This window comes from Helianthus annuus, unplaced genomic scaffold (assembly GCF_002127325.2).
Source record: "Helianthus annuus cultivar XRQ/B unplaced genomic scaffold, HanXRQr2.0-SUNRISE HanXRQChr00c063, whole genome shotgun sequence".
Lineage (NCBI taxonomy): Eukaryota > Viridiplantae > Streptophyta > Magnoliopsida > Asterales > Asteraceae > Helianthus > Helianthus annuus.
Window position 1 is genome coordinate 18,473 of NW_023395579.1, and position 11,589 is coordinate 30,061.

General features: G+C 38.5%; 2 protein-coding genes across 2 annotated transcripts; one reads left to right on the forward strand and one right to left on the reverse strand.

Annotated features, from left to right (window-relative positions):
* Window positions 1-559: 559 nt before the first annotated feature.
* On the reverse strand, window positions 560-1,378 carry LOC110933742. The gene is made up of 3 exons (XM_022176949.2): window positions 1,225-1,378; window positions 1,064-1,149; window positions 560-959 (listed from the first exon to the last, which is right to left on the reverse strand). Exons 1-3 carry the CDS (start codon window positions 1,318-1,320, stop codon window positions 560-562), a joined length of 582 nt encoding a protein of 193 aa, XP_022032641.2. The 5' UTR covers window positions 1,321-1,378.
* Window positions 1,379-7,409: 6,031 nt separating this feature from the next.
* LOC110936944 (hyoscyamine 6-dioxygenase) lies at window positions 7,410-11,171 on the forward strand. Its single transcript, XM_035987255.1, has 3 exons — window positions 7,410-7,621; window positions 9,947-10,197; window positions 10,823-11,171. Exons 1-3 carry the CDS (start codon window positions 7,427-7,429, stop codon window positions 11,163-11,165), a joined length of 789 nt encoding a protein of 262 aa, XP_035843148.1. The 5' UTR covers window positions 7,410-7,426; the 3' UTR covers window positions 11,166-11,171.
* The last annotated feature ends 418 nt before the right edge of the window (window positions 11,172-11,589 follow it).

The following is an 11,589-nucleotide window of genomic DNA, read 5'->3' on the forward strand; positions in this document are numbered from 1 at the left end:
CTCGGTGCAAACTCGGAATTCAACTATTTATTTAATTTTAATTAGAATATTTAACTCTAATGAACAACATAATACAAGACCAAAAAAACCCAGCTAAATAGTAACAACATCTTCACGCGTGTATACTTCACCGCCATTGTTAACGCTTCGTCTTGAAGATGCCTAATTTCACTGGCTTGATTTGCAACGGTCACATGTTGTTGTTCATGCATGAAATGTCGAAATACATCAATAGCCCTTTGGCACGAGGGCCCCTCTGCCCAATCCACAAACCCACAGCCTCCTCGTCGACTGATGCAGCAATAGAATTTTCTTCCCGGGTTTGTAGCGGTCCAGGAAGTTTTTATAATTGTTTGCGAGCCACAATTCCTGCATAGCACCATTTTGCTAAGTGTAGTTGATTTTTGGGTATTTTGGGGGGGGGGGGGGTATATAGGTGGTGGTAGGTGTAATAAGGGACTAATATTAATTTTTTTTTTGTTGGTATTATATTATATTATAGCAAAAATAGTAGAATAACATATTTTAAACTGTTCTTAATTCAAATACATAACAAAAACTAACGAAACGGTTTCGTTAGTAATTGAAGTTCATCACTATTACGTTCAACACTCTGAATTATTTTTTCAACACTCGACTCTCCTTCTAATTTTGAATCATAGAAAAGCATAGCAAGGTGCCGCCTCATATTGCTAGCCGTTACGTTGGGGTCTTCACCGTCATTAATCCGCTTCCCGTTAATTAGCTTTTCCAGGAAAATGCAAACCCATACCCCACAATCTCCTAAAGGCCCCGTTTGTTGAAGCACGTTGTGTGCAAAAGTAACCTGAAAGGGGTAAGTCAGCGGTATGGGCATTGTGGTGTAGTAACCGTGCCTACGTAGCCAATTGTCAAAGACAAAATTAATATGAGTGAGCACTTGGTCTCTTCCCCGGTCCAGAAATGGCGATTCTGCAAGGCTACAAAATATAAACATAAAACATATTAGACAATGACAAAGTAAAAAAGAAATGTTACAATTAATAAATTTTTAACTAAAAACACAAACGAAAATGAATAGTACCTGTCGTAAACAGTCAGAGTACGGTTAACCAGGTTGAAAACCCCCAAAAACCAGTGTGTTTGCGGTATAAGCAAAGGTACATACACCTATATTTTATTTTTTAAAATCAATAAACTTTTACGGAACTATGTAAATAAAATTAAAATTAAATTAGAAAGAACCTCATCAACTGTAGTAATTGCTGGAAAAGGTTCCACGACCCCGGTGTAATAACCCTTGTATGTTTGTTCAGGGAGAGTCGTTCCAAAAAAATACATTTGGAAATATGGTGGTAAAATACTCCAACGGGCATTACGATCTCTCGATTCATACAAGTGGATCATCCAACCATAGATATGTTGTTAAGCAAAAAATCAAATAATATTTTACTTTTGTTAGTAAACAGATAATATATCTAAAATTGCTTACATCATCGCTCAACCACCCCTCGTTATCGTCACCTAGCAGTGTTGACCAGAATGACGGACCTACCAATCCACCCGTCGTTAATCGGAGCTGGACATCGCCACTACTAGGATACCAACTCCTAATTTCATCGATCTTTTGATCATCGGTTTTTTGCTTCCTTGTTTGCCCTTTTTTCAAATGTTTAAAAACAACAAATGGTGATAGCACACAGGATTAGGGCTTCACAAGCCGTTCAGAGCGCCTCAAATTCACCAACTCCGGATCAGCATTCTACGAGAAAATAAAATATATAAGACTAGACAGTTGGAAAAATTATATTTTAAAAATTTCATTAGTTTATAACTTACAATATCTTCTTGCATTAGGTTGAAGCTCGGCATACGATAACTATTATCGTATACTTCAAACTGGTCAGCTACACCCTAAAATTATAAATTTTAAAAAATGTCATCAGTTTATAAATTATTGATTATTATGAAAATTTCAAGTATTACCTTATCACTAAAGTTAACTTCTGGCATGGAAAATGGAGTACTAGCAGGAACCGGCCGAACACCATGTAAACCCGCCGAACTTAACATGGCAGTTAACTTGTGGTTGTTTTCATCCATCATCAAACTTAACTTGTGGTTGTTTCATCCATCAGCAACTTAAATTTTTCAATAAGTTCGTCATTAGAACCAACCCCATAAGAAAATTGAGCGGGGCCAAAATTTTATTGTGGAATTTCTGTTCGGTCTGGTGCCGGGGAAAACGGTTGTTTCGGCTCATTTAAACCGAAAATATTGTTATACACCGCATTTAAATCTTCAGCCCGTACTTGAGCCGGCATATGTGACCGTACATCAGACGACGTGTCAAAATCATACAGTTGACGTTGGGTATCCAAATAATCTGAACTGGCAACAAACCACTCACTTCGCATCTCAGCATCGGTGGGTAGTATGCACATAAGAGGTTGGAATTCAGGTTTCTATATTTTGCGATACAAAAAATTATAAAAACACTTACCTAAAGTAAATAAATATGTTTTATAATAGTAAATTTAGTGAAAATACCTTAATGGCATTACGAAGATATTTATCCACACCTTGCTTCTGGTACTTAGTTCTGGCTCCCCAACCTAAAAATCTTGGAATCGTCTGTTCTTGAAATAACTCGGGTTCTGCTCGAAATTCTGGAAAAACCTCCATGATCCACATCTGCACATAAATGGGTATAATCTATAATAATTAATTAATCAACATATAACTGTAATGAACAATAAGCTGAAAGTGCTACCTTGAAGGGCCAGACGAAGCCTGTTAAAGAAAAACCAGCTGTATCTTTTTTTTGTCGAATGTACATATTATAAACATTCGTAACCGTGTTTTCCCAAAAATAGTTCCCCCATGGATACTGTCTAAATACCACCAGATCGTCTACGAGGTGTATCAATCTATCATCAAAAACATTAGTTCGTTGAAGTCCCAAAAAACCTAATCCTAACAACATCAAAAGACAAATCCTCGTTTGATCATCTGGATCTAATGTCCGGAGAACAGCGAATTTTTCTTCAACCATTGCCATGTTAACACGCTTTTTGACATTGAACATTCTCCGTTTGAAGGAATCTTCGTGATCCTTTGGTGTCCACTCTGTGGGCCCAAACTCTAACCCGGTAATTAGACAGAAATTTTTAGGGGTAAACATTAGGATCCTTCCGGCAAGCTTATAAGGAATACCAAGATGCGGTGTAGGTGTATTTTCTTGCAGACTTGCAACTCCGACTAAAAGCTTGCTATCACATACAGTACTTTTTATATCTAAATAATTACCAAAACAAGTTTCTCTGATATATGATAGGGTTTGTTCGGACATGGCATCCTTCAATCGATCTATAACCGACCATTTCTGTCTAACTTTGATTTGGACTTTCTAGTAATTTTAGATAAAAAAAATGTCATAATATTATGAAATAAACTAAAAAGAAATAATAACAAAAAGTAGTAATATTAGAAAAAGGGAAAACATATATACTTACCTTTACAGGTGGAGGCGATTGGTATACTGGATCTTCATTCATCGGATCTTGTTGCATGTTACCTGGTCGGGTCGGGCCCTGGTAAAACTGGTCCATGGTCCGCTACTGTAATCGGTGGTACCCAACTGTGGTCCCCAACGTGGTGGCGAAGCAGGGTGGTGGTGGGCCTCTGCGGCGGCTGGAATCGGTGGTCCCCAACTGTTCTTGGACTACGGAGCTTTGGTTCTTCAAAACGGGTGCACGTGTGTCGGGTTCAAAAAAGACAAGAGAATTTATGACTTGGAAAGTGGAAAGTCTTTGTTTTTTTTCGTATTAACAAGATTGGCGGACACGTGTCAACATTGGGTGAACCGGGTAAGTGAAACGGCATATTTGTAGAGGTGAAGCGGCATATTTGAATGCCGAAGCGGCTTGGGGTCTAGTGAACCGGCATAATGGCAGCGAATGTACCGGCTTGGGGTCTAGTGAACCGGCTTGAATAGTGAAATTGAAACGGTAGAATTGAAACGGCTTGGCGGTTGGTTGTAGCGGCTTGGCGACAGGTGAACCGGCTTGGCGGTAGGGTGTACCGGCATAATTACAGCGGTAGCGGCTTGGCGAAATGTGAACCGGCATAGTGGCAGAAGTGTACCGGCTTGGGCATAGCTTTAGCGGCATAATGGGCAGCGGTAGCGGCTTGAATAGTGAAATGTCATGTCCCATCGCCTTGGGAAGGGAAAGTCATAGCTGTAGCGGCTTAATGGTCAGCTGTAGCGGCATATCTGACATGTAGCGGCTTAATGGTCAGCGGTAGCGGCATATCTAGCGGCATTTTGATTTTTGAATTTTTTCTTTTATTTTACTTACATAGTAAATTAATAAACCAAATAATTTATATTTATACTTATAAATAATTAATTCTATGACTTGGAGTATAAATACAACACACAAAAAAACTACTTTCTCTCATATATGTGTTGGAAAAAATGTCTAATAAAAACACTGATGATGTATACAGCTCTCAACCCGTTAACAAATCATCAAGTTGGATTCTTAGAAAATGGTGGGCGCCAAAAAACAAGAGTGAAAGGTCGTCCTCTGAATCTTCAAATGCACAAAATGCTGAAGACAACCAATTTGTACAGAACCGTGAAAGCTTACACCTCCACAGAATAGGTAGATGGGCAATTCTAGACGACGAAACGGAGAATTGGTCGAAAGATGTGGTCACATTTTACAATAATGGAGACGCTCCATTCTGCTACTCTGCTGTTTTCTCAAGATCAATTGAGCTAGACCAAAATTTTTGGGGCACCCTGTTGGGATATCGTAGTAACGGCTACTTAACGGCTTTAGTAAATTTCGTTTAAATCTTTCTACAATATGTTGTATTTTGATTTAAGTAATTTATTTTTGATGTTAACATATTTAAAAATTAATAAATGATGCTTCTACAGCATATTGAAGGTTGGGTTGGAAGACTAATGGCTTGGAGGAGTAGAAAACTTCAAACGGAGACAATGCTAAACTTGCGTTGGACTATTCTACCACCACAATTCTATGAGAATTTATTAGACTCCGTTACTAAAAACGTGGCTATGTATGCTAATGGTAAATTAAACCCATTTCCTTCTTTCATCGACGTTGATTACGTTTTTTTCCCACTGCCGCTGGAAAATAGAGAATGGCTGCTGCTTCGACTTGAGTTGGTAACTCAGGAATTAGTTATATACGCATGTGAAGACATATGTGTTGGTGAAAAGTACAGAAATGTTATTCACCCACGGTTGACTAAGATCGCAGTTTATTTAGGAGCTTTGTTGGTGCATTTGCGGTATTGGAAAAAGACGGGCAAACCGGAAAAATGCATGACTTTCGAGCTTAATGAAGAATACATGGTGTCTAACAGGTCACTCTCAGGAAATGAGGGAGTCTATCTATGTATGCTTATGGAGCATTTAGTAATAGACAAACCAATTATTCGATCCGGACAAACAATTCAAATTTTTTTAGCATACAGACGTTTCATGGCCGATAAACTGTATTTTTGGCGATGTTTACCACGCCCAAATGTTGTTTAATGATATTTATTTTAAATGTTTAATTATTTATATGGAATTATGATGACTTCGTTCTATTATATAAACCCCCCAACATCCACACACACCATTACACCTTCAAAATAAACATAACTCACTATGAACACAAACATGGGTGTAGGTAACCAAGATCCTATCGAACCAGTGGTTTCCGCAACCCGTCGGCGATCCACTCGACGTCGACCGAACCCTCCTCCTTCGAACCAACTACTTCCCGCACCTGGGAGATCCACTCGACGTCGACCGAACCCTCCTCCTTCGAACCAACTACTTCCCGCACCTGGGAGATCCACTCGACGTCGACCGAACCCTCCTCCTACAAACCCACCACCTTCAATTAACTCAGTTGCAAACCAACCACTAGAAAACGAAAACATTGTTTATGAATATTACCAGCAAGAACATCCAGACGATTTAACAGATCAAGAGTTGAACTTGGCATACGATTTAGCAATGAGCACACTTCAAATTGCATCGCCAAACACTAATCAACCTAACCAGATGCTGGAGCATGGAAGACCGGAAGGCTATGAAACGGACCCGGGAGAGGAGTACGTAGAATGGTGGGGGGAGGAGGACACTCGATGCCCAACACCGGAGAGCCCACGTCGTACATGTTGGTACTCGCCAAGATCTGACGGTCGAGACAGTGATCGTTCGGTCTCGCCGCCCCCATTCTTCTTGGGTGATTGGCCTTAGAAATAATCTATTTTTTATTTCTTAGATTTATAGTTTAATCGTACGTTTATATAAATGCTTGTCCGTTTGTTTCCTATTGTATCTTAATAAATAAAGTCTTTATCTTATTTAAGTCTTTATCTTATTTAATGTCTAATAATGATACATGCAAATTAATAATAATAAAAGTTTCCAAATCAAAGGATCTACTAACTAGGTTAGGTTTAAACTAACGTATAAGCTTGTGGGTGGTTGCGGGTTTTCCATTAACGTATAAAAGGATTTAAGTTGGGTATCCTATCAGCTCCTGCCTGGAGGAAAAACTGGCTAAGACACTTTGCTTCTAACGTAGAGGCGCGGGTTCGAGTCACGCAGAGGGCCGGTCCGAACAGAAGGACCCCCTTTTTGCGGGTTTTCAATTAACGTATAAAAGGATTTAAGTTGGGTATCCTATCAGCCCCTTTTTGATTTTTTTTTTGATATTTTTTGATGTTTTTTGATATTTTTTTGATGTTTTTTATATATTTTGATATTTTTTAAAAAATGCTACTGAAGCGGCTCGGCTTGTACTTTACGCGGCTTGGCTTGTACTTTAAGCGGCATGGCTTGTACTTGTGGGCAGGCGGCGAAGCGGCTTGGCTTGGGGGGGAAGCGGCTCGGCTGACAGGCGATGCGGCATAAAGCCGGTTCAGGCTGAAGGGACACGTGTCGGCTAGCGTGTGGTTGGATTGAAGGTGCATAAAAATGGGGGTTCACTTTGATGGGAGGGTCCATTATGCCCGGTCAAATGACTATTTTCGAAATTTGGCTGGTCAAATGGCTACTGTGGTAATTTTCCCTTTTCATAATTTTCCCAAAAGAAAAAAGTGATCACGTGCATGTTGACCAGACAAAGACTTTTGAATTGAATTGAAGTGAGGACTAACGAAATGCTGCAAAGGGGGCCAATAAGTGATTAATAAAATATTACGATACATATTAAATAATACATATTACAGACAGTAAAACACAACTTAAATTGAAAAGTGACTTTGCGAGTTAAAAATATTTTTGACATGTTAATACCAAAAACTCCCATCTTAAAACTATCATAAAAAAATAAGCATTGACCATTGAGTTCTACCCTTAAAAGAAGGTGTACACACACACAAGTTCTCATTCTCATCAGCAAAATCCATGGAAAAGCTACTTTCAAGCTGGTCTTCCACCGTTAAATCCTTGCCAGAAAGTTACGTTTTCCCTGTCGATTCAAGGCCGGGAGATACGACCGTGCCTTTCTGCAACACTCTTCCCGTGGTTGACCTTGCTCGTGATCGACATGATGCTGTTCAACAAATTCTTAGAGCTTGTCAAGACTATGGTTTATTTCAGGTTTGTAATATTTGTTTTCTTATGAAATGGGATAGATCAGCCATCACACTATACTATACTAAGGTTCTGTTTGTTCCATAGAGTCCACTAGTCCCGTTATCCTTTTTACTCATTTTAGTATAACTTTTTAGTGACCCTACATTTTTGTTTTGTGTGAACCTTTTGTTGCAAAACTTAGAGAATTTTCCACTCTATTTTTTCCAAACTTTGGACACATATTTATATTATGTTTGGTTAATATAAGTATTAATTTGTGGATTTGTGTTATGTTATGTGGTAAGGGCTTTACAATGAACCTAATCATGTCCAAATTTGTGCTAGAATGAATGTATCGATAGTCAAAGTTGGGACTTGAACATGTAAAAGTTAGGAAAAGGTGATCGAAAATGGTGAAAATGCGAGAACGTGTCCAGTGGCGGATCTTGCCCGTTGAACGTGTCAGGGCCGAAAGACACGGGCACTAAAAAAAGCCCGGGCAACCCGGGCCAAACATAGTATATATAAAAAAATTTCGATCGAAATGCGGAAAATTAGCACTACGGCCGAAAAAGTTGCCCGGGCTGTGGCCCTGCCACACCCCTACTAAGAACCGCCCATGAACGTGGGCTACATGAGAGGAGGAAACAAAAATGGAGTGACTTATATATGAGTCATGAGAACACTCATTTAATGTTTCTTAGAACCCCGTACCAGTAGGTTCCCAAAGAGTGCCTTTAAGTCGTACATGTACACGTGTATGGGCGCAATGTGACGTTTAATGACGCACCTTGCACTTTGCTTCATGTCAGGTGCGGGTGGTGAGGGTCCATGGGTCAGGTCAGAAACAATCGGTTGTTGTCAATTGTTTGGCACAATAGTTTTTAGAAACAGTTGTATCCCAGATTAGTTGTTTCGTGCTGTTTGAGCTGAAATAGACCACAATTTTTGGTCAAAGATCTTTAAACAAAATAAAATGCATTGAAGACGTTCAATGGTTTTTATTTTTTATTTTTGGTTTAATTTTTGCAGAACTATCTGATCTTATTTTCGATATAAATATCAAGGGTTCAATGATCCTCAGCCAAGAACTTTTCTAGTTTTATGTTCGTTCTTGTTTTCTTCTTATTTCAACTCGAATCGTTTGCTTTCATGTTGATTAGGCAAGGGGGTGTGGTATACCGCCCCTGGCCACCTCAGCATCGTTTGTGCCCTTTGGCGCCCCTATCCCATTTCCCATGCGTCATGGGGGGGGGGGGGGGTGGCTATAGAGAGGGCTTCATCCCAGTAACGAGTGCTAATGAGATGTGCACATGGGCGCCATTGTTTTCAACCAATCAAATTTTTTGCTCTTTATTATTTTTTTGCATTTATTTAATAGAGGGCTTTAAAGAGCCTTCAAACACTGTGCAAGTTAATGATAAAGGCCCTGCTTATGTGGTGCATACGTGGCTCTGACGTGGCACTATAAAGCCCCTAGAGGCTTTAAACCACACCCACCAGTCTTATTGTATTGCAACTGAATAAAAGTGTTTTATTTTGATTTTATATATAAGGTTCCTACATTGTTAACTAGTATATCTTTCTGGAAAAAGTTAACCCCATCTTGTTTAAGGGATTGAAGGTGTTACAAATTGCAAAAGTTTAGACTAAAACTGCTACAATTTGCAAAAGTTTGGACTAAATGTGTTATAAATTGCAAAAATTCAGACTATTTTTGTAATTTCTAATACTTAATAGATGATTTCCAAAATTTTAGAAAACCACAAGGGCTACCTATGTAATTTACCCTATATTTTTGTTGGTCTCGTTGGGAAACTTTCTTGGTTCCACCCCTAGTAACGAATCCCATTTAAGGGACTCTTATGTTGTGGGGTACGGTCCATACGAAACCAAGATTTTTTGTTTTTTTGGTTAACATTGAGTTCTCTTCTCTGCTAACTATACTAGGGTCAACTCAATTTTCCTAAAGTTCTTGCATGATGCAAACCGGTTCAAACCCGCCGGTTGTACCGGTTGAACTATCCGGTAAAACCGGTTGAAACGCCCGGTACACCTGGTTGAACCGCCCAATACACCCGGTTAAACCGTTTTTAAGCCAAATCTGGTACGGTATCAAAACCGGATTTTAAAACATTGCTTGCATCTCCAAAAACAAATTTCAGTGTATTATATTCAAGTATGTATTTAAATTTTGAAACTCACAAAAGTTATATTCAAGTATGTATTCAAATTTTGAAACTCACAAAAATTATATTCAAGTATATAAACACCTAGGTGGGATGTTTTCTTGACTGTTTTTCCTCGTGAAATGACGATTTTTTCATTTTTTTTAACTTTTGAAACTAGGTGATCAATCATGGAGTTGATAACGGCTTATTGCATGACACTATGAGTGTCGTGCAAGAGTTCTTTGACTTGCCGAATGAGGACAAGGCAAGTGTTTACTCCGAAGATCCGAGTAATAAGTGTAGGCTGTACACAAGCACCTACGATTATAAAAATGAAAAGGTTCACTTATGGCGAGATAATTTACGACACCATTGTTGCCCGATTGACGACTTCATTTACTTGTGGCCTCAAAAACCCACGAGATATCGGTAAATGGGCCTTTTTTTATTCTTCTTTGTGTTTTTATATAAAAAAGGACCCAATTAATTTAGGCAAATTGAATTTTAATAATCCGAACTGGCCTTTGTTGGTCGATAATAATCACAACTCAGTTAATTACCCACAATAATCTGAACTCTTCCATTTTATTTGTAAATAGTCCGCTGTCAAGAAAACGTAACGGAGTTAAGTTTTTCTTCCAAATTACAAACCGATGTTTTTGGGCTTCGATCAGCACGAGGATAAGATTCGATAGATGTAAAACTTACCTTGAAACATTGCTCTAAATAATTTTTGTTAATTAGAAGTTCAAACACCCGAATTGAAGCGTCGTTTTCGTCGTTTAGAGCACTGTTTCGAGGTAAGTTTTACATCAATCGACTCATATACTCGTTCTGATCAACAGTCCGAAAACATCGGTTTGTAATTTGGAAAAACTCCATTATCTTTTTTTAACGGTGGAGTATTTTACAAACAAAATGGAAGAATTCGAATTATTGTGGGTAATTAACTGAGTTGGGATTATTATCGAGAAAAAAAAGCTAGTTCAGATTATTAAAATCCAATTTGCCATTAATTATGATTATTTCTAACAAACCTTAATCTTTTATGTAGAGATGTTGTCGGGGAATATTCACTTCGAGTGGGTAACTTGTCAGCGAGAATACTGGATCTAATACGTGAAGGACTTGGGCTTGGGCCTGGGTTTTTTGGAGATGAGCTTACTGGGGTCCATTTGTTTTCAGCCAATCACTACCCACCATGCCCCAACCCAAGTTTGGCATTGGGCTTACCTAAACACTGTGATGCTAATCTCATCACTTTTCTTCTTCAAGATGAAATATATGGGCTTCAAGTGTATAGAAATGGAGAATGGCTTGGTGTTCAGCCCATTCATAATGCCTTTGTTGTTATTCTTGGTCACCAAGCCCAGGTACTTACGTTTATCAACTTTTAACTAGAAGTACGCAAAAAAAAAAAAAAAAAAAAAAAAAAAAAAAAAAAAAAAAACCGTACCCGATGAAAAACCCGGAACCGTTTTTTTCAATACCCGGGTGTTCTATACTCGATACCGAAACCGACCATGCCCGTAGGGTATAGATAGGGTATGCATTTTGATCTCAATACCTAGAACCGGAACCGGAATCGATCATACCTGAAACCGGACAAGAATCGGAACCGGAACCGATTATACCCGATAGATGATTCTAATCTCTATCTTTTAAATTTATGTTAGTGCATTTATGTTAATGTTTTTTTACATTATACAATGCATATATAATAATAATAAACGAGAAAATAGGGTAATAAATCGCAATAGAGTATTAAAAAACCAGAAAATAGGGTGCTAAAGAACTCGGAAATAGGGTATACAAAAACCC